The 24,073-nt window shown below is 46.2% G+C and overlaps 1 protein-coding gene across 1 annotated transcript in view; it reads right to left on the reverse strand.

The window, feature by feature from the left end:
• The window catches only part of SKAP1 (src kinase associated phosphoprotein 1), a 158,756-nt gene that overhangs the window by 130,188 nt on the left and 4,495 nt on the right, over nucleotides 1-24,073 (reverse strand). The window contains exons 2-3 of the mRNA XM_059830560.1: nucleotides 22,277-22,382; nucleotides 11,480-11,505 (exon numbers count right to left, since the gene is read on the reverse strand). Coding sequence (XP_059686543.1) covers nucleotides 11,480-11,505; nucleotides 22,277-22,382 — 132 coding nt within the window. The remainder of the gene's footprint in view (nucleotides 1-11,479; nucleotides 11,506-22,276; nucleotides 22,383-24,073) is intronic.

A 24,073-nucleotide genomic window follows, 5' to 3' on the forward strand; every position in this document is an offset into this window, starting at 1 on the left:
CAAACAAAGGCATTTTGTTTGGTTTAGTATTAGGAATATTTTCAAACACCACTTCTTGTTCCAATAACAAAAAAAAAGATCAACAAAAACTCTGCAGACATAGCTACTTAAAACAAATCCTATTGCCTTTCCATTTGGATTTGCATTACAAGAACTTCTTGTGCTTTAATCCGCTTCTCCATAAAGTTTATGGAGCAGCAACAGCTAGTTGAGTCCAAGCAGAAAAAATAACCAACAACTTGTCAGGGGCCAAGCTATTGTTCTGAATGAAGAAAAAACTCATTAGCTTTTAATGAAAACACAGGGAATAAAAACCAAATAGCACAGAAGCACAGCAAATAATTACTCTGCACCTGACGCAGAGCTGCTCTATCTTCCTACTCAAATCCTCAGCAAAATTCCCCAACTTATCGCTCTTTGGAGCATGAACAAAAGCAAGATTGACTCTAAGGGAAAGAGCAAGAGGTTTCTTGGGCTTACACCTCATCCAGGGGCTCCCCCGGCACTGGCTGGCTACCCCCAAGTGTGCTAAATACTCAGCTTTCTGGCTTCATGATCACTGTGGCACAGGAAAAAAAATGAAATGATGCCATCTTTTAGCCATCTGACGTTTTCTGCGGAAACGGTTTCTCGCACAGCAGCAGAGAGAGGGGCTTGAAGGCATTCCGCGTAATTAACACAGATATCACGCTCTATACGTATCGACTCTAGCAAATTGCAGAGGGGACGGACGGAGTCTCTGGTGACGGGGGTGTCCCCAGAAGAGGGGGTGGCAATGCAGAGCGCAGTGACTTTGGACAGCGGCATCAGTCAGGTCGCATTGGTCCCATCAGGTCCTGATGACATGTCCTGGCAGGAACCCCTGTATTGGAGGGGGGGGGGGAAAAATCCCGAGAGGAGAATGAAAAGAACCCAATTAAGCATTACCAGGGCTTGGAGCGAGCAGCACAAGCAGAGCCTACAGAAGAAGGTCACCACAATCGGGGAACACGCTGTTGCTTCCCTCTGCACAACCTCAAGAGCACAAACTCTCTGCAAGGAAGGGGATAATCTGAACCGACCCTTCCTATTTGCTTTGGGCTTGCAGTGCTGGAGGGTAAAAATAAAAGTCCTGCAACTATGCCAGAGCAGAGGTGGGATCCAGCAGATGACAGGTCTTAGGACAAATGCTAAAAAGAAAGCCCAGTTCAGACTCTGGTTTTGCTATAGTTCTGTGGCAGAGCGTCAGAAAACGCCTCCGTGCCCGTCTCTCCTTCTGCAAAAGGGGGAGAGGGACAGTTACTCTTTTAAGATTAACTCCTTTTATTGAGGCCTCAAAAATCAAGACTGACGTTTTGTCCACACAGAAACTGGCAAAAAGTTTAGGGTGCAGTTTGCCCCTCATAGGGGGAAAAAGAGAAAGAAAGAAAAAGGTGAATTAATGCATCCTGACACACACAGGAAGAGAAACAATCTAAATAGGTGAAAGGGCTTTGTAGTGGGGGAAAAAAATTCATCTCCAGTAGCTTGTTAAGGGAACTGCAATTAAGCTTACTTTGCATTCAGTGAAGGTCTTTATCTAGGTACCTAGAGTTTCATTAAACATCTTTTTAAAGCAGAAGAAAAATCAATACCAAGCGAGTTCCATTTACGCTTTTATGATAAGCTCGTTCGTGCCAAAGCGGAAGTAAAATCCCCAACTTGAGTTAATATTCAAGGAAACGAAGTTCCTGCTTTAAAGTAATGACTCCTTAGTATCATACTACAAATAAAGGTCTCTGATCCAAATCCCATCTGCCTTCATGCTCGACAGTGTTAATATCTCTAGATTTTCAGGGACTAATTTAGCAGTAATGCATTTCCCAAAGCAGAGCTGTAAAAATATTACCAATACTGTGGTTTAATATCCCTTCCTACAATCACTTGCTGAAATTATGGAGAATCACACGGAAACACATCAACAGAGACGCGCCCACACAGTAAGCGCTGCTCACATGTAAATATATTATAGTTTAGCTTTTGTAATGTGGTTAAAGCTCTGTCAGCATTGCTATTATAAATTATATACTTTTTTAAACACGTTTATGTGCTAGAAAACGTACGATGTTTCTTTTTTGAATGCCTTAAAGGCTTCATCGCCTCCTAAGCGCCCATTTGGACCTGGGTGCTTAGCCCTTGTGATTAATAGGCGAGTAGCCGAGATTTTGGTGGATGCAGAGTTTCCGCACCTTCTTCCTACAGACCGTCGACTTCCTTATGGCCCGGGTAACGTTACACTTGCCTGAAAACGCGGGGTTTTCTATTGCGCATCCCTGGGATACGCACACACGTCCGTCCTCCCTCCCCGGGCTGCCCCAACCACGGCGGTATTAACAAACTACAAGAGAAATGTCTTCATCTACAGATCTCGGAGCGTTCATCGCGCTCAATAAATATTTTCGTGGATGTGGAGATCAGGCACAGAAGGAAAGTAACTTTGGCCCCGGCTCAGGAGGCAAACGAGGCCATGGGGAGAGCGGGGCCCGTCCCCGCGTTGTTTATCAGCGGGACAGGTCTACCCCGGCAGCGGGGTGCAGAGCAGAGCGAGGGGGAGACCCTCGACGGTCCGTCGTTGCTTTAGAAACGCCGCCCCGGACGGGCCTCGGCTGGCGGGGAAGGGAAGGGAAGGGAAGGGAAGGGAAGGGAAGGGGCTCCCCGGCGCCTTTTGTCCGCTCGCTACGCGCAGTAAAGCGAATCGACGCTGCGCGCAAAAGGGCGGTTCCGCTACAACGCAGCGCGGAGCTCTCCCGCGGGGCGCTGCGCGGCTGCAGTGAGGCCCCGCGCCCGCCAGGTCGGGCTGCAGCGCGCGGCAGCGGCGCGGGGCCGGGGCCGCCTCCGGGCGGCGGGGAGACCCCCCCGGCAGAGCCCCCCCCGGCAGAGCCCCCCCCGGGCAGCCCCACTCCACCCCGGGGCAGAGCACACCCCGGGGCAGAGCTCCCCCCGGGCAGCCCCACTCCACCCCGGGGCAGAGCACACCCCGGGGCAGAGCTCCCCCCGGGCAGAGCCCCCCCACCTGGGGGCAGAGCCCACGCCGGGCAGACCCCCCCCACCCGGGCAGCCCCACTCCACCCCAGGGCAGAACCCCCACCCCGGGGCAGACCCGCCACCCGGAGCAGAACACCACCCACCCCCCCCCCAAGGCAGAGCCCCCCTCGGGGCAGCGCCCCACACCCTCCCCCGGGGCAGAGCTCCCCCCCCGGGCAGCACCCCACACCCCCCCGGGGCAGAGCCCCCATCGGGGCAGCGCCCCACACACTCCCCCGGGGCAGAGCCCCCCCCAGGCAGCACCCCACACCCCCCCCGGGGCAGAGCCCCCATCGGGGCAGCGCCCCACACACTCCCCCGGGGCAGAGCCCCCATCGGGGCAGCACACCCCACCCCGGGCAGCACCCCACACCCACCCCAGGCGAGAGCCTCCATCGGGGCAGCGCCCCACACACCCTCCCAGGGCAGAGCCCCCCCCCGGGCAGCACCCCACACCCCACCCAAGGGCAGAGCCCCCATGGGGGCAGCGCCCCATACACACCACCGGGGCAGCGCCCCCCTCCACGGGGCAACACCCTACACCCCCCCCCCCCCAGGGCAGAGCCCCCCCCAAAAGAACGGTGGCAGACAGCCTGCCCCTACTAAACCCCCCCACCCAGGGCAGGGGCCAGGCTTCCTCAAGAGAGAACAGCAGCTTTCCGGGGTGCAAAACCTGCTCCTCCTGTAGCAGGGCGGGGGGATCAAAGTCCTACAAAGGGTCCAAATATTTTATCCCACCAAAAGGAACTGGGGCTTTGCAACCCTCCGCTTGGAGAGGATAAACCCGAAGGAGGCCGAGCAGCTCAGAGCAGGCTGGGGTTAAATGATTTTCTCTCTCTGTCACGTGGCAAAGAAACTTCACGATTATACAAACCAGAAAACAACCTGGAAGTTATCAGGTTGGGTTAACAGTTGGACTTGATGATCTTAAAGGTCTTTTCCAACCTAAATGATTCTATAACAGTAGATCCTTACTGCGACATGCAGATATTCAAAGCAAAGCCTTCCCACAACTGATCATGGGTCTATTTCCAAAAAGGAAAAAAACCCAAGCTACAACAATAGAAAACCCAAGTCCTACTCGCACACCAAAAACGCCACCCCACAAACGGCCCTCAAGAGGTTTGCAACTCGCAAGCCTTGCCCGAAAGACGACTTTGGCAGGGCTGCTCTGTGAGACGGCAAAGCTCATTCTCATGAATCCCAATAGCTGATGGGGTTGGGGGGCCTAGATACGCCCCCCAACCCATGGAGACACGAAGAAGCTGCTGAGCTCACGCTGCATCTGTCCCGTTACTCTGGATTTTCTAATCCCATGCCAGCCCCTTGTGTCATTCCCCAGCGGAGCTCTCCCCTCCAGTTTTCCCTTTTCTCGCTGTGCGTTTGCTCTCTGCCTCCCTCCCCCTCTAACTTCCTCCCGCCAGCTCCTCTCTTGCAAATCCTTGGCACCCTTTCAGTAAAGGCACCGCATATTCTGCCTCTCAAGTGGGCAGCAGCTACACAGAACAGCTGCCTGACAGGGGAAGCACAGCGCATTTCAGTCTTGCTAGGAACAAGCCTGAAACCCAGCCCAGCAGAAGATTCCCACGGGATGTAAACAAGTAAACAAGATTTATTCTTTCTTTTGTGACCCGCTAACACATCAGTGAAATACAAAGCCCGGCCAATGTGAGCAAAACCAGCCTAAAGCTACCAACAGCTTGTATTTCTGTCCGCTAATAAATTACTCCTCGTGAGCTTCTTTGAAGAGAGAAGGTCTTCGTTTAAAGGATGCGGATACCAAGGCAGAGGAAGATCACAAATCTGCACTTCGGTTCATCTCCTGAGGTACCAGCTCTGCTAGGAACACAGCAAAACAGCGCCTGTGAAGCCAGACCCCCCCCGCTTGTGCCGTGCGATAATTAACAAGCAGTTCTGCAAGTACAGTCTGGGATCTAAAGAAAGATATCAACATCACGGGTACCAAAGAGGAGACCACAGGCCAAGTCGTTCTGAGTGATGTCCATTGCAGCGTCAGTAGGTTCAGCGTATTTTCTTAGCTGAAACCCTTCCAAGCACGCAAGGAATAAACAGAACTAACCCACGAGGGAGCTGGAGTTTAGCGAGCTTATTCCAATGACAAGACACAAGGAGGCTGTCTTGCCCGTATCTGCAGCAATTTTCACTGTTAAGAAAAAATAAGTGCGGACAGCGAATGCAAAGACAGGAGCGTATAGCAGAGCGATAGGCACTCCAGGGACTGGAGAAGATGCCCATTAGGCATTTATGATATTGCGAAGGATGATTTTACAGTGGTGTTTCAGGATGGAGTCTGACTGAAGGGCAGAATTACTACTTTGCAGATGATTTGGATGGGGTTACCGCCCCACAAACCAAAGCAACGCAGAAGTCGGTGTGAGGAGAGGGGGGAGAGAGACTCAAACCTCCAGATTTGAACCAGCTGAAGGCTTGGAAGACCCAAGAGTCTGGACCCAGTCCCAGCCCCGCTCCCGCTGAGCGAGGGCTACAGATGCAGAGGGCACCGATTTCCCCGCGCTCCTTTGAGTGAGGCTCAGAGGTGTACAACAGGGCACTCCTTTTCCTAAGGGCTCCAAAGGGCAAACCAGAGAATTTACATCCCTTTTCCCCATTTCTGTGGGGCAGGAGGGTCTATTACCCGCTGTGAGGAAGCTCAGGTGAAGGTATCTGTGAACACTCCTGCTCTATCCCCAGTGGGGCAATTTCTTCAACGTTCTTCTGTTCTGCGTGAGCACAGAGCAACGCTTGGGCTACGTGTTCATCTAAGCACATTACAATAACCCCTGAGATTTCTTTATAAAAAGAAAGCTGCAGCACATTCCTATTACGCAAACAAGTTCAGAAAACACAGAGGGTCCATTTGAGAAGGTTCTCTATCTCCAAAGCTGTGCATCAGGCAATTTAGACAATCTAATAATTAGAGTATTTTATTAACTGGCCAAAGTGAGAGCAATAGAACTTGTTAATATTTAACTTACTGGGGCTCCCCAAACTGCTGTATATTTAGCATTTTTACTGACATTTTTATACCACCTTCTTTATGGTGCATTGCTTTATTCTTAAGAGTCTGGTGCGCTCTGACCTTCCCTGGGGAGGGAAGCATGGGACACCGCTAAATGCGAACCAGGAGGGCAAGCTCTGCCCCAGGGCGTTACAATTGGGATGGGTTTCAAAGGGCTATGGGCGACTCAGTAACTTGAAGGCTTTGATTAATGAAGTTGAGATCTCCAAGAAGCACCTAGTAGTCCAAAGCAGGAAACTTTCCTCAAGTTTGTAAGAAGTTTTAAATCAATGGGCTGGTTTAAAGAGAGTTCAAAAAGCCCTCCTCATTAACCTAATTCTTCTCAACAGAAGTCACGAGCGTTTTGACATTAACTGCAGAATAACCCAGCCAGACTGCTAGTTGCCATTACCTGGTCTTTCAATCCTATTACAAATTCTGCAAGTTCTTCATTTGCTGGCTCCGAGTAAAGCCTGGTAACAGTAAACCCAATTTATTTTTTTTTAAATCAAATGAAGTGTTTATTTTTGGAGGCTTTTCCCTTCTCCTCCCCTCAGTTCAGGCCTTGGTTTCTGCTTTGAACACTCAAAATGCAATAGCAACAGCTTCAAAGTTACACATACCTCTTGATTTTTCTGTGTATATATGTAAATAAAAATGCAAATACACCTCCATACAGCCCTTCCCAGAGCACAGACGCTTGCCTCCTACCTATGACATTTTTCCAAGCAGAGCGTTCTGTTTTCCCCTATAATCGTTACTTGCCTCCAAAATTTGTGCACAATACCTTAGGCAGCAGAATAATTTGTAAGTCCATGTAAAAGCAAAGCTGTGCAGCTGCTCAGAGTTTGCAAAACTATGAAACAGGAGGGATTTCAGTGCAAAAAATACTGTCTCTACACAGATTAGTTTGCCCAGAATGTAATACATACACAGAGGCAAAGAACTGCACGCTCAGAGCTGCAGGAAGCAAAGCTTCAGCGCTGATAAAGGGAGCTGTCAGAAGTGTTGATATTAAAGCTTTTCTTTTTTAAAGTTAAAGAACATATGCCTTTGTGTATATTTTATTTTTCATTAATTAACTCTCTGTTCCACACACCACCCAAACACATCTTGGACTTTAGAAGGCATTCGAACAAAAGTTTTTTTGTTTTCTTTTTGTCTCTACGTGTTATGACATTTCAAGGGTTGTAGCCGGCACTCATGTTTATAAAGCAGGGGAATTCCACGCATGGCGATAGAATAGATATTTTAACAATATGTTACAAATATTGTCAATTCGATATTTTTTCCCTTGCGTTTTCAAACACATCATAAATCTAGACTAGGTTTCTGTGTATGAACCCTGCTTACCACTGAGCTGGAGACTCTTGGCATGAACGCAAAGAGGGTTTTTTATAAATAAAACTTAGTAAAATCACTGTGCACTCCATTAATTCAGGAACACTCTGCCTCAGCTTCAAAGGGGATCTTTACAGTAAAGATGGTGTTTTTGCTGCTTTAATGATTTGCTACTTGTACTTGTCATAACTACATGAACCAAATATGCAATACCAGGGAGCAGCGGTTTAGGGAAATGCACAGTTCCGTCTCTCATCCAGCTCCGCTTCAGTTCAATTCAATAGATTTGAGGCTTTATATAGAAAAGCTACTTCATAAATCTAACACTTGAGGCCTTTGTATAATGCCAGTTAATGAAAGAAAGCTACACACGTGCCTCGGGTATATACATACCTCGTGCACTGCTACGACATCCAACCCCGAGAATAACCGGCGACCCATGAAGTGCTCTGCATCCGAGCCAAAGTGAGTAGGGCCGATAGAGGTAAAACGATACGCACTTCATCTAAATAGTATATACTATGAGATAAGTGGCCTACTAAGACTTTCCACACTGTTACTTACTTAATCCTTTTACAGAACATGAAGGCTCCCAATTTTTAAGTCATGTTTTATCCCGGCTTGTCCCTTAGCCCACCTCCCTGCCATACATTTATATTTATTCCTCCCTGCTTCAGGGAGGCGACATTTTCTGGGCTTAAGGCACAGGCACATCTCTTGAGCCTCCGTTTTCCTAAATTTAATAAATAGGAACAACAATCCTCATTCTTTGACGTGTTTTGACTACTTACAAATGTCTTAAGGAATGCTACTATTCAGCAAATACACATGCAGCACTTCAGACAAAACCATTTGGGATGAATTTTTGACGGAAAAACATAAGCGTTGTCATAAGCTCAATGAAAATAAATCTGGTTTTATTCATCTGTTTGGGGTTGTTCTCTTCGAAATAAAATAAAAAGTCATTGCCTACAACTGCGCCCACTGTGAGGTTTTTTTTAGCGTGAACGAGTTCGTGGAAGTCGGGGTCTCCGTGCAATGCCGTGCTAAGACCCAGGTACCCCGCAGGAGGATTTGGAGGGACAACTCTTTGTCAGCCCCAGGCTGGAGCCCTCGGCTGGGAGGGCAGAGCCACATTTTCTACAGCTCTGAAGGTCTGTGTCCAAGCAGAGCGTTACAGAGCGACTTGTGTCTTAAAATGCTGTATAGACATCGATGACCTAATCTAATTCACTTCCACCAGTGGCCAGATTGTCTTTTTACGCTTGCCCATCTTTGCACGCCTTCTGGGTTTGGGAACGGAGAAGCTGCAACGCAGCAGTGACAATAATTTAGTGCAAAGTCCCATTCCAGCAAAGCCAAACTTCCAGCCCTGACCTGCAGCTCATTTAGCCACACATGCACTTTTTTCTTCTTTAATCCTTCTTTTCGCATTGCTCCCCGTCCCTCCATCCTCTTCCCACATATTCATCTCTTCCCTCCAGTTTCCCTCTCCTCCTGTCTAATGCCGGTTCCCCTGCAGTACCCCAGAACGGCCTGCCGCCGCTCCCTCAGACCATTTGTTTCTTCTAAACCAAAGCTGTTGCAGAACATTTCCCCTGCACTGAATTGTGAGAAGAGACAGGAACAGCAGAAAGGAACTTGGGGGAGGGCTACAACTGACCCAAGTCCTCTCCAGATTTTTCTTTGCCAACTTTCCTTAGCTCTCTTTCCACAAAGGGGAGGTTGCTGCAAGACAGCAAGGGCATGCATGCATAAAATATATTAAGTGTATAAAATGCTTCACGTAGGCAGTCAGCCCTCCTCAGAAAGGAAATGAGTCACCCTGGGGCTCTGTTCAAAGAGCACCTAAGGAGCAAGGCAAAAATAATTTGCAGCTCCACACTACAGTCAACAACATCACTTGGTGCGTATGAATTGGGTACAGCCACTCATCCCACGTCTCACATCTCTCTTTCTGAAACTGCACTCGTCTACTCAACTCATCCTGAAGACCTATGCTCCTGTTTCATATACATTTCTGCTTGCTAGGCAGTATCAAGACTGATTGTATTCATTTTGGCCAATGCTGGAAACCAACAGGTTGGGATAGCTGGAATCACTGAGGTTTTAGTCTTCAGAGGGATTCCAGTGTGGCTCTGAGTTCAAGGAGCTCGACTGCCTTTACCAGATGCGGTCACAAGTTGTGCTTAAACCCCTTTAGAAAAGCTGTTTACTAGATATTACAGAGAAAATCCCAAAGCCTCTTAGAAGCAGCCTTTTCCATTGCCACATCAGCCTGCTATTTAAATGCACTGGCAGTCAGTCAGCTAGGCAGCTAATTTATGCCTCTTTTTTTTTGCAGTCCTCTTACCAATATGTCCAGGCACATGGGATTTGGTTTTTTCTTTAAAACCAAGCCCCACATTGTCGTTCTCTGGCTCTTTTCCATTCAGCATGCACCAAGTTCTCATCACCACCTTTCCTTCCCCCAGCAAGGTATCACAAGCTGGAGCTGATGCTCTCAGGGTGATGTCCGAGCCCGTGTTTTAACTCCCAAGCTGTCCTGTTTCCTTAGTACATTTTTTCAGACTAGTGTTAGTTCAAGATGACATAGTGACACATTTGGAGATACGTACATATCTGAAGACCCAAACACTTGTACAGTAATTCCTAGCAGGCATTTAAGCGAGCTAGGCACTTCATTTACAAATTTATACACAGTTGTACAAACCAATCTTCCTAATATTACTTAGGCTTCCAACTCTATAAGAGAATAAAGAATACTTCAAAAGAACAAAAGCATCCCTCCTCCACCCTTTAAATTGTATGAACTTTCAAAATTAAAAAAAAAAATCTAATTTTGAGCCCTTTATGTGTTCTAATCCTCTCTCACTCTTTTTTTTTTAATTTTGAACACAGCTGTCTGTTGTACTTTCTCAAATGATGCCAGATGCTGGGTTCATCAACCAAACGCATGAAAACAATGGTTTGAAAGCAATTAGAAGCACCGAGGCTGCACCAAGGCTCATATTAAAATGTGATAACACTGTTCTAGTGGGAATTGCAACGCTGCTGCATTTCTGACATTTCTGTGCTGCCAGACAGACAGGATGTGCTGGAAGTGGGCCCTGATCGAGGAGGTAACATACTGGAATTTATTCCTGGAGTAAATGAAGGATTAGCTGAGTTGGAACACTCGCAAGGAATTTTATTACAACCCCAGCTCCCATCTTGTTTGGACACTGGCAGATCCTTCTGTCTATGCTCACGTATCACAACTATTATGTAAGGAAAAAGGACGAACCCACTCCACCACACGCCCTGGCTGTACCCAATGCTGCAAATCAGGAATCGGAGCTGAGCTCCACCGATCCAATATAGAGTCAAAGGAGCTCCAGGTCAGCTCTCAGCAAATGCATATCCATCAATTGCCCCAAATATGCCGAAGTACCCACTGACACGGCTTGTGACCTGCAGGCACCCTGGAAAGTTTAAATCATCACCCACATTATTGCTGAAATGAAGATCAAAGTCACAATCAGAATCTCCCAGCTTGTTAACAGACATAACAAGAGATGGTCACGGTCATGAAAAATTTACAGCCTGACCATTTGTCTACACCTGGAGGTTGATTCAATTTCAAGTTCAGCTTAACGTGAAGCAATGAGACTGGAGGAAACTTGCTGAAGGTTACCCAACAGACTTTGCTCCCAAGTCCATGGTGCATGGGAATACACTGCCCTTTCTGAACTTTAAGCCTTTTCTGGAGACAGAAGTTTTGCAGAAAAATTTCCTGGGCTTATCCAAGCCAACACGTTTATGTCAGCACCACAGTTTTGTATCATTTGCTCTCAAGGGTAAGGAAAAACGGACTTCTGCTGCCCAGGAAGAATACTAACCCCAGCTCCTGCTATAGCTCTCACTACAGCTTTGCCCCTTTCCACCCCTAAGAACTGCCACACACTGCTGCATCTTCAGTCTAAGCTCTTCTCCTTGTTGACTTTGCATAAAGAACTCCACACAGGTCCAGCCCTTCCATGCTCCCCAAGCTCACAGCAGTGAGAAATCACCCCCCTTCCCCTGGCTTGTACTCACCTCGGGGCAGAAATTCCAAGTTGTACCTAAAAGACCAAAAAGAGACAGACATAAGCATATATTATTTTCTTAATTATTTGTTCCAGCCTGATGAATAAGTGACATATGGCAGAATTACGCCAGAAGTGCTGCCAGGAACCCAGCGAATGGCCAACACACATTTTGTGCAAGAAGCTTCAAGAGGAATTGCGAGTCCTACGGATGCTAGCTGGCCCCTGCAACATCCTCTGCTCCCTGAGGAACCTCCTTCACATCTCCTCTTGAAAAGTTTCAAAGGCTCCCAACTTCCTTCCATTAGAACGGGCCTCTTTCTGCAAACGCAAAGGTTTATGTGAGCTTCTGCTTTGCAGCCTTAAAGACCTTTAAAGGTCCCTTCCAACCCAAACTGTTCTATGACTCTATTCTACGATTCTCTTAAGCTCATCTCACACCTTCCCTCACAGCGGCAGCAGTGGGCAGCACGCACGCTGCCTGCCCGCTTTTGGCCATGCCAAAAAAAAATCCTCCATGATTTCTTCATCTCTCACGCTTTGAGCGCATCTTGGGTTGACATCTGAGTCGTTTTAATAAGGCAACAGCACTGGCGAGTTTTGGAAATAGATCAAGGATTGGGATTAAACCACAAAGTGACCCATTCACAGGCAAGATGTGTAACAAAGGGTTGGTCTATAGGCATTAGTGGCAAGAATCCAGTACGTAAAAATCCAATCAATTTGTTTCCTCATTAAAAGCTTTCATGAAGAAAATGATTTAACACAAACATTCAAGCTACTGACACAGATTAATTAGAAAACAACAACAGAATTCTGATTAAGGGCATAATATTTATTTGACTTGTTTGCTTTGGACAAAAAAAAAAAATCAAAAATGTGCATAGATAGAAGAAACTTTCCTGGGAGAATGATCTCCGTGATAAATAACAGCTGTATTATATTGGAAGGAGCCACACCACTGTGCCTTGTAGCAAGAAAGGGCTGCAAATTTCTCCGGGCCTTCAGATGCTCTTGGCAGTGGTCCCCCATTTTTACAACGCACTCTTTCCTATCCATCCTATGGCAGCTATATCTTATCTCTCAAGCCCAGAGAAGTGACACCACCTGCCCAAGGTCAGGGGAACCATCAGAGCAGCTCCATCCTTTTGTTTCCAATCAACATTAACTGTTACTCAACATTTGCCTTGAGAATTCAAACGTTATTCGACATTTGATTTGAGAAACCTCCCCTCCCTGGGCTCAACCTCTGCTCTGCGAGAGGAGAGGTACCTGCATTCCCCCGACCCCCCAAGTCCAGCATCCCTGGGAGTTGAAATACTTTGTCTCCTGAACGGACGACTGCAAGACAAGGACAGCAAAAAATCACTTCTTGTTTTGTGAACTTTTGTCTCTTGTGCTTGAGAGACTGTCCTAATCTCCCCTGAACATGTTTTAGTGATAACATTTACTGCACTAGGACCAAAATGATTTTCTGTCACTTCTAATTCCAGTTCAATAAAAGTATAAGAGCTTTGTTTCTAACCTCTGTCATTTTTAATACAGTAAAATGGTTTAAAAAAATGTAAAATTGAGTTCCATTTCCTACTGGACCAGCAAGCCCATGTTAGCTTCACTCTGATCAAATTTAAAGAGGGGGAGAAATACCAAAAAGATGCTTTGCTTTTTTTTTTTTAAGCATAAGGAAACAGTCAAAAATTCTAATCTCACCAGATCAGGATGTGTCTTTAATCTCATGCTTTGATCATTTTCACTCTGGAAAGGCTTAAGCAGAGAATGAAAGTTAGTTTAAAATTTAATCGGGAGTGGGGGGAAGATGGTCTTGTTCTTATGGAAGATGAAAGAGTAATGATTTAATTCCTTCATCTGCCACTGACTGCATGAAAATCTTGAATAAATTACTTATCCTGAGAGCTTAAACGGCACCCAACTATGATGCCACAGTGTTTTCAGTATGTTCACTGACAGGATTTCTTTCTTCCCCCCGATGTTTTGTATGTGTCTAAGGGAGGGGGGGGGGAAGGATGACTTTCAGCATCTGTGTTTCCCCCACCCCTTCCTGCAGGTAACTTCAGCTTTAGCTACTCAGCAAGTTGTATTTTCACAATTTTCAGAGGTGGCCAGAATATTCTTTTTTGTTCCTGCATTACCCAAGAAATGCAATTATTTGGACAAAACACTCATTTTGCTGCAACAGCCTAGGTAGCAAATAGGGCTCATTCAAATACATCTATAGCCATAAGTCCCATGCGTGCTTATAGACTGAGAATAAAGCATGTTCTGTGCAGCAGAAGAGGAGGAGGAACCCGGCTAGCAGGAGGAGGTTAGTCATCTTGGGCCATTCTCCAAAGTACAGAGCTTGAGGCCAATTCCGATTTTTGTTCCCAATTAAGACAGTACTCCCTGACAAGCGTGTTATGCCTTTAACACGCCCCGTCTGTGGGTAACAGGCAGTTCCACAACGTTTTGTTCTTTAGCTTTGCAGGAGGTTTACCCTGAAAGTTATAGTCCAATAATTTCTCACAGCAAATAATTTTTTAAAATTGTAATTGCTCCATATACTGTCTGGCTCAAGGGGGGAATGTGCAAGTTACAAAACAGAGGCTTAATCCTTATTCAACAGCATCTTTATTTTGGATGTTATATGCCTTGGGATCAGGTTTGACATTTTCATCCTTAATCAGCAAATTTTAGATCTCACAAACAGAGAGTGAAAGCTTCTCATTCGTTTTCTTAACCAGAAAGTTTGGGAATAGGTGATTTGGTCATGTCCTAACCATCCCTTTTAAGCACTTTATTAAAAAGCTCTATCCACCAGCTGTGGGTGGAATCCCCCAAGAAGAGAACCAGTTAAGGCAAAGCATAGCAAGGAGTCTTCAGCCAAATAGGAAGGTCCAATTTACATCAGGCCTTAAGAAAGTGGAGGGAGACGAGGGGGAAACTCTTGTCAAATGATTAACTAGCTTCAGCAAAACGAGCTCACAAAGGAATCTAGAGAGAATTTTGATTCAATACGTAAAGCGAGGAACTAACCCAAAAATATCTGACTTCCATTACAAAGCCAAAGAACGAGCACTGCACTGCCAATACTTCAAGAAAAGACATCCTATAAGTATTTCCCCTGCATGGTTCGCAACAAACCACCCACCTCTCTCACCTCATCGGTGCCTATTTCGGGCCAGACAGGAAGGGGTCTGAGATTTGTTCTATTGAAAACACAAACTGTTTCTTGTTATTGTATAGCCTTTGGGGTTACGCACTCAACAAGCAAACAGAGGGGCTCCCTTTTCTGGAAATGTTTACGTTCTTTGCTCCTGAAAAACATACAGATCCCAGTTCTAATTCATCAGCCTCCTTGTAGCAGTGGCTCCAACTGGACCCGATCAAAATTGCAACTCAACTGCATAAACAGATTTCAGAGGGCAAATTGTCATGAGAAGGAGTAAGAAGAAAACGCTGTTGTCATGTTGGAAAGGGAAACTGAGTCACAGAGCAGGCAGGTTTGCCAGAAAGCCTTGTTCCCAACAGGAATCCACGGTCCTTACAGTCTTGAGCCAGATCTCATGTTTCTCCATATCTGGTCTGTAAGGACCAAAGCCTTCCGCTGCCTCCCAGAGAGGCAGGACTTGGTCTTCAGAAGTGAAAGATGCTTGCAGGACACATCACAGATCTTATCCTCGCACTGGTTTGTAAGAAAAGCAAGACTGGAAGCAACCCCATGAGCATCTATCAGGCACTTGTGAGGTTTGAAAATAAAGTTCTCCAAATCCTCCCCTTCCTAGCCATCCTGTGTGATGGATTCACTTTCAAGAAAGAGTTTGCTTTTCATTGCTCTTTTACTCAAAAGCAGTCACCTGAGGACAGTGATGCTGCCAGGCCTGACCAAGCAGGACTCCATTCCTTGCAGATGCAAGACTATGAGCAAAGCAGTTGCTTCAACCTTCCTATCCGCTCAGTGGCAGTGTTTAAGCCAGGGAAACCCAGAAATATCCCTTCTTGTTCCAAAAGGAAGGGCAGATTAAGCCCTGGAATATGCAAGGATGAAATCCCCCCTAGGTCAGTATTATTCCTGCAACACTAGATCTAGATTTGCCCTTTGGTATGAGGACAGGACTCGTGTTTTCTTGAACCACCAAGATAATTTGGGTTTACGCCTCCATTTCCAACCTCCGCGCAAAACTCAAGCAGCCGATCTTCCCCAGGCCGTTGCACGGGGCGGGGGGGGTGTCACGAATCCCATCGATGGCACAAACATCCAGTAAAATACGTGATTAACACACCCACTCCTCCCATCCACAGCTTGAGTTTGCTGACCCGCATCCACTGCTTGCGGCAAATCCCAGCGCTGAAGGAGTCAAACCAGATCCATTTGGGGCTAGAAGGAAAAATTTCTGCCTGAAATCTTACGGTCTGTATTACGTAGGGGGTCAAACTTGATGGTTATAATGGTCTCTCTGCAGCTCTAAAGCCTATAAAAGTCTAAACCCCACTTTCCTCTCAGACTCAATTTCAGCAGGAACCATAAAATAAAGTCAGGTTTCAAACAAATTTCCTGTATTTTCCTGTCCAATTAAGAACACTAATATCACCACAGATGTTATTAAATTAGATATTTCAAGACAGTCTAATTTGTTTGGTGCACAGTATTCATTGGTTTTTAATGTTTGCAAAAAATTTTTAAAAATCAATGCTGTACAACATTTCAAGCAGAAAAAAAGATGAAAATGGGACTGGGGAGCTCACCATTAGCGAAGTCGGTTACAAACCACTTCAAATGCATTTCTCGGTTAAATGTTACAGAAGCAGCAGCAGCAGCAATGCAAAGACTCTGGTTACACAATTTCAATCATTTACAGTCCTCAGGTTTCAGATTAACAATGCATTCACAAGGAAATGGATGGGGAAACAGGGGTAATGTTATCAGCTGGAATGGAAAATGATGCAAATTACTGAAAGGAGTCTAACCCAGAAGGCACCAAACTGCATTACTGGCAGAGTGAATGGCCGCTTTCACCCCAGGTATAAAAGCAGGTAGATTATGATAACAGCTGAATTGAATTTGTGCCCCTGGCACGCCGTATCTTAACAGAGGAGAATTCCTTCCTCAGCACTCCCCAAAAGGAGGGGGGAAAAAAAATCCCCTACCGAGATTGCAGAATAAATTGAGAACATCCTAACAGAAACTTTACCAGACTTTAAAAAGAAATAATCACCACGGTCAGCATTAAACTTGACTGTTGAAAACTAAAGGAATGCCTGTGCTCACACACACCCGGGCGCAGATGTACTGGTGCAGGGTGGTGAGAGGCTTTAGATCTCCATTAACACCAGCTGGTGCAGCGCACGCTTACGTGTCCCCACGCCAGCGCTCCCCCCACCCTGAGCAGGAGCACATCTCCCCCGCACGAAGGAAAACAACAACGAGGAGCTCATTTTTAGGATAGAAAAAATGCAAATCCAAAAACTGCCAAGTACTTCTGAAGTGACAGGGACTTGCTTTTATTTTTTGCAGAACAAATCTGTATTTGACAGCCAAAGTAAGTGTGAATGAAACCCTGCTCAGCAAGGTCTTTTCCTTGCTGAGCAAATAAATTTCAGCTCTCTGAAGAACATGAAGGAGGAGAACAGCACTTTGCGTAATTAAGGACAATGTGGTGGGGCTACAGTCCAGCCCAGGCATCAACGCGCTGAGCTCAATTATCTGCCCATCAGGTCACATTCTTAAATTCCTTTTTATCTCAGTATCACACGTTATTCAGCATAATGAGTTTAATATTGGTAGGAATTACAGGCAGTGCCTTTACACTAATGAAGCAAAATTGCCCTGAAATTGCATTTTCTTTAATTTCAATCTTAAAACTTTAAAATAAGGTTCAAAATTGAAGTAATAGATGTAGTTAATATGGTTAGAAGTTTATTAAAACAGGCCAAACACACTGCTTTAGACAAAATTTTGGATGTATTTCCATTAGTGAATCTTTTACAATCGTACTGTAATACCTTGCCACAGAAAGGATCAAGTTCAACCCAATAATTAGGCTGAAGTTCCCCAAGTGTTGAGGTCTCTACAGTTCAGCTACACCTGTAAACCAATAAAACCAGTAGCTTACTGGTTTGTGACAGCATGCATGAACCACATGCTATAACAGCTTGCTGAGATTTGTGGCACAGCCCCAAGGATGCCCAAACCAGAGGCAGTCACGGTGTGTGGTCTTTACCCTTACACTCCCATTTGGGCTCAAACCAGCCTGTTTCAGCTCCAGCAGCAAGTGCAGGATTTCCTACTGACAGTAACACTCTCGGGGCCAGATGTGGCACAGCACCCAGCAGGAACCGGGTGACAGCATTACCCGTTTGCTCCCCAAAAACAGGTATTTCTGCAGCTCAGATTGAAACAGAGTATGGAAACTTATACCCAGGCACTGGGAGCATCTCGGACCCCCTCTGTATTCTGCATCTCTACACCGAGGGTGAGCAATTCCTAAGCGCTGAGGCTGTATTTATTTGTCTGAACCTCAGCGTTACGAACAAGGCTCACGGTGGCAGAGCCCAGCCTCTGGCTGAAAATGCAGGACAGCTATGGTGTTTCACCACACAATTAGACATTTTAACATAAGTCTGGGATGAGGTTTGAGACTTAAATCACTCAACCAGGCAGGGAGCACACGTCTGCTTCACAGGCTGGGAATCCAAACGTGCTGCCAGCCACAGCGCTCTTGCATTTTGTGACACCGCACACAAATACCAGCATGGCAAAACAGCGACCACGGAGGTCCAGGAGAGACCTTGGCTTCTGCAGGCTCTCTTTAGCAGGCCAGGACATCCCCTGGAGATGTCTGATACGCGAGAAGTTTCATTGCAGAGCTAAAAGACCGCATGCAGACTTTTCCTCACCGATAGCACAGAAGCAGCATTGGGAATATTGCCATAAACTTCAAGGAGGATTAGACAACGAGGCAGTAAAATGAGGTTTTGGGGCTTGTTATCTAGAGGTGAAGAGCCTGGTCTACGCTTGAGCTCCTGCTGCTGGTAGGAATGTCGAAAAATGGTCCTGTGTATTAGTTATGAGTAGCAGGATTGGGCCTCAGGTTCATGCCGTTGTTTTAGTCACAGTGGAGCAAATTAAAGGTAGAGTTTCAGTGTCTATTTTGGATTTCCTAGTGGGTGTATGCAAGAAACTCAACATCAATTAAGCCCCTTTCTCTTCATTTCTGCTTTGATATACAACAGGTCTGCCTTGCCCTCCTTTTTGCACTATTACATTTCACCTCAGGGGAAAAAAAAATACTGAAGAATTTGTTTCCCTCAATGCAAACTTGCCTTCCTACAGGGAGTTTAAATGACTAGCTGACTCCAAGGAGATGGAGGAACTATTTATCTCCATATTTTTAAATAAATCCCATTCTCCCCATCTCACCCCCTGCCATTGTAACTGCTCTAGAAATGTCGAAATGCTGAGGTGAGGTCATTTAACAGCAAGACAACTTTTTTTTCTGGTTACTGCTCTTGCCAAAGGACAAGAATAGGCTTGTGTTCCTGAGCGGAGTCATGTATCCGATTCATCCCAGGTGTCGGACATCTGCTGCTAGCTCTGCAGCCGCCTGTGTTAGGACACAAGAAACAGCAGCGACGTTCCCAAGGAACAACTTGAAACAAACCCTCAGCACCAACGGACCTAAAACAGAAGCAACTAACAACCTTTGGGGCTTCTGGAAGACAAGCAAAGCTCTGCCCCGGCACTGCATCCTCCCCCACACCAAAGCTGCTTTTTAAGGAAGTTTTATCCATTACAAACACTTTGGTTTTCTGCTCAGGACTAGAGTGGAGCCCTCAGCCTACAGTCAGGACACAGGTAACCGTACATGCCCCTGTGCTGTGAGATCCTCATCCCTCACACAGATGCTTCCTGGGGACCAAGCCTCCAGTTGTGTTCTGTGGCTTGCTTTCCTGGATGCCATGCAAAGCAATCAGGGAAACCAATTTAAAAAAAGATATTATCAACAAAACCAAAGGATGATTAGGAAAAAAATTGCCAGGCCAGGGTTTACATATGCGATACTAGAAAGTGGAATAAGATCTGAGTTAGTAGGGATGGGAAAAAAAGGAGAGAACCGTTTCAACACAACAGTGCACTTTAAATAACCAAATGAATTCTGAAAGTAAAACGGTACGGGGATTCATAACTCAGCTGTACGGTGACAGCCTCCCCGCAGTCGCCGCCTGCAACGCCTCCGACACGGCTCCTCGAGCAAAAATACCCCAGACTGCCTTGGAAAAAATTATAACCTGCAAACACAATCCACTCCCTACCTACCGCACTTCTCGCGGCGAGACGGGAACAATATATCCTCACAGGTAGCACATGGAGACATAAAACCCAACCACTTGTTCATATTATAGTCATCAGCAAAACCTCCTGGTGGGGGAATGTTATGAGGCCATGGGGAGAGCAGCGATATAAAGACCTGACGGCCAAGTTACAGGAACAGTTATTGAGACCGGCTCAGGATAATCACACTAGATGAAGCTGTTCCCTTTCAGAGACACATGTGTCTCTCCCCAGTAGTTGAGCAGTTTACTTATGTCCATTATGAACCCAAATAATGAAACCCTACACGCCGTGTTGTGTTTCACCCTGCAGAGGTGAAACGCAGAGAGCGGGGCTGCTCGGGGGAGGCAGGCGCTTCCTGAAGACGACGGCTGATGATTTCCTGAACACCCGCCGCAGAAGCCACAGGAAGCTCCCCAAAGAGACAAACCCCCGCCTCATCCCCAAGAGCAAGACCCGCTTAGATCCTTTCAAATAAAAAGATACCGTCATCATTACAGTAATCTCCCACCACAAATCACTGTGTTAATGGCTCAGGTCAGAACAAGGACATCTGTATACTCTGTTCTTCTCACCCTTTCCAAATGCCACCAAGCAATAAAACACCAGTAGGAAATCAGCAGTGCCCTGTAGTCTTTGCTCAAGGGTCTCGCTTTCCCCTCCAGAAGTACCTGCAATTTATTTCAATAAGCAACAGGACTGAGGCCCACATCCAAACCTGAGCATCCAGGAGGAATTTGTGTATCACCTCTCCTCCTGGTGCAAAAGCTGCTTCACCAGTTCTCCTGCTTTCTTGAGATGACTTTGTTCTAAAAGCTTTACCCCAAATTGTATTCTTAGGCTGAGAAAGAGCTAAGAGCCAAGGTTGAGTTCTGCGTCACAGCATCAGTGTTTGTCCCAAGGCTGCTCCTTCCTGAGCAAGTCACCAAAACCACACGCAACCCCCGGGAAGCCAGAGGTCCACGGGACGATGGTCGTAGCAGCATCTCCCCCCGCTGCTCAAGCACCATTCACAAATCTAACAGCACACAGAGACAGACCACCTACTTCAGGGAGCAAGAACAACACAGTGTTTCCAAGTGCCTCACACATTTATCAAGTTCCACGCTGTTTGTTTCCAATTCATTAAAAACAGACCTACAGTTGCATTATATGAAGATAAAGAGAGTTCTTGGGTCAGCTGACAAAAAGCTTGACTTGATATCTGAATACTTCAGGTTCAGAATTCTGCTTACTTAACTCTTTCTGTCCAAGATCAATACCTGCCAATGAGTGGGGATTTTTCAGAGAAACCACACCAATCTGTTACAAACATGCAATCAAGACCTTTCTTCTGCAGTATTACAGGACACCACTACACACACACCCCCATTCTTCCATTAGATATGCTACGGCCCCATTTTCCAAAGGCTTCCATCTTCTACGTTCAGCTTGTTTCAATTATTCAGGGCAACCCAGGCTGATAATTACACAGTCCCGTGTTGCTGAGTAAAACTGATGCTTAATTAGCCAGCAGGAAAGATCGATTAAGATACAGCAGGGCATCTTGCAAAATTCTTCAGTGGGACTGCAGGGAATAGAGTCTGGCTGTGCCCTTCCAAAGGATAAAATTCTCTGCTTCTCAGGGACTCGACAGCAGTTTTATTTAAACTGGATGCTTAGATCAGTCAACCACCCTGAGTTTTATTGTCAGGTCTTAACTTCAAGTGACAGAACTCATATCTTATAACTACAGCATGAACAGCAAGCTCTGGATCACATTTCTAGCCAAAAATACAATGCAGCTGAGGCTGAAAGTTTTATTTAAGCCTCCAGCAACCTGTTTTCTGTTTATGTTCCTTGATTTTCCCCTAGCACATTAGAGCAACAATCACTTATCCAAATGATGCAGCTTATGTTCTCATGCAGGACTTGAACAGTCCCCAGGACATGAGATTTTGGAACCCGGGTCAGACCTGAGTTTTAATTCAGGAAGTCCTCTTCACTCCTTTTCACTGTATCAAAGTCCAGGGAATGCATATTTGAGTTCAGGAGCCACTTGTGAAACAGATACTTTAAGCAGCGAGCCAGCAGCATGAATCTTTGCTCACTGTATTGATTTACCCACCCGCCTAAGTATCAAAGTGATGGATTTTTTCCACAAAATCCTCTCTAGCACAAGGGAGAAGGAAGAATGGGACAGGATCAGAGACCCATATGCAAAAAGCTGTACAGACACAGCCCAAGGCATAAATTTTTACTTTGAAACACAAAACAAATCCCAAACAGAAATAATGACAACTTTGCAGACAGCCATATAACTGGTTAAATAGGAGAGTGTACAAACCAGTGTGCAGCGCACTCTTACATTATGCCAAGCCCTGAACGTCCATTAACTTTGAAAGCACGGTCCTGCTAGTGGAATACAGCATGTGGTACCCCAAGGTGTGACACTGTTCTGAAGCGCTTTCATTAGAAAGTAATGCAAACAACACAAACCTGGCTTTGACTTGCTGGAAGCCAAAGAGAATTGCATCCCTCTGCTCCCTGGCTTTAGCACTCAAGTTTTCATTCTGCAGTCCATCTGCCAGGTAACCTTCGGCATCTGGGAAAGAGAGAATTACAGGTTAAAACTAACCTGTTCTTGGCTAAGAAACCTGACCTGGCTGTGCACTGGGAAGCCCTCGAAGCGCCATACCAAGCAGTCTGTTCTAGAAACACAGGTCAGTCTGAAGACTTCATTTGGTGAAGTTAAGACATTGAACTGATTGAGGATGGAAGAAGATCTAAATATTGCATGCGATTACAGAGCTACTCTCTAGTTGCAATGGTATAAGGCAAATAAGCAACTGCAAAGAAACCACCAAGCAGAAAAAAGGAAGGTGGAACATGGGTAAGTCTATTGGGCTGAAGTATGACTCCACCTGCCTCTTTGCTGCCCCAAACCCTAAAAATGTGCTGCTGTGAAAGGCTTTTGGCATTAAGGACACAGAAGAAGTGGTTATCCCATTCAGGGGAGGATCCAAAGCACTTTTAAAACACCAGCACAAGATACCCCCTGACAGTTCAAGGAAACCCTAACCTGTGGTTTTCACAAGGATGATCTTCAGAAAGGACAAGCACTGAACAGCAGGCTGGTTGTGCACTAACCTACGTGCACTCGTATCACAACATGGGCTCTCCCGCAAGGTTATCGCTGAAATCCTACACCCTGTGCTTGCTCAACAGGGACAGCTAGACAAAAGTAAATACGGTATTCTCTCACCTGGAAACCACATCTATATGCAGAAATTTAACCTGAACTGGAAGATAAAAGGATTAAGTGTCTTCTTGCATAAATATTTATATTCTTTACAGAAACCTCAAAAAAGTCTCGCAGAAAACAAAACAGTTCCAATCACACCTCCTCTATACAGGAAAATATCATCCTTGTACTTGAGCAGCATCACTGCTAGTTTCCCCTAGCAGAGAAAAGATTGGCTTCAAAGCTATGGTGTTGTACCTCCACAGGCTTCTCCAACCTTTAACTCGCGCCCCATACTGTGACACTAATGTCAGTTTAATATCCTGCTTGCAAGACTTTCAGCTCCTTATGCTTCAGCTGCTGGTACAACAGCCAGCACTGTTTAGCACACCCCAGGAATCCACACAGCTCCTTAATAACAGCTCCTCCACCTGCAAGCACATCTCAAGATCAAAATGCCACAAGAGAAGTTAATACCTTTTTCTGTTAAACTGTGAGCCCTCATTTCTTTTTGTTGCCTGCTCATGACACACTCAAAAAGGCTTAGAGCTTGGGAGACAAAAAAAAAAGGAGCTCTTTAAAGTGAGGAGCATAAGGAAGGACAAAGAGGGGAACAAGGCTGATGCTTGGGCACCCCACAGAAACAGGGCCCTCTTCCCAACTCCTCTTCAGAGTGACAGAAGGGCAGGACCAGGGAGACAACTCTGCTCACAGCAGCCTGGGAAGGAGGAGTGAATCCAGATCCTAACACTTGTCTCCGTAACAATCCGGCTCTCCTTTCTGGATTTATTCAGCTGAAAGCACCCGTTTCCATGGGAGCACTCACTAATAAGCACATTTCAGCCAAACACAGGCTCCTCCAGGTCCCCACGAGCTCCATCCTCTGTCTCCCTGCCTTTCCTCCAACCGGGAGGGCTCCTGACCCACAAAAACCAGGTCTGAGCCCGCTGTGCCTCAGACCCGCGGCCACCACATCACAGCTGAGAAACCGAGCTTAAAGCCTGAATACAGCACCGAGATAGAGGCATCCCAGCACAACCCCTCTGATGCGG

Source organism: Gavia stellata, chromosome 28 (assembly GCF_030936135.1).
Source record: "Gavia stellata isolate bGavSte3 chromosome 28, bGavSte3.hap2, whole genome shotgun sequence".
Lineage (NCBI taxonomy): Eukaryota > Metazoa > Chordata > Aves > Gaviiformes > Gaviidae > Gavia > Gavia stellata.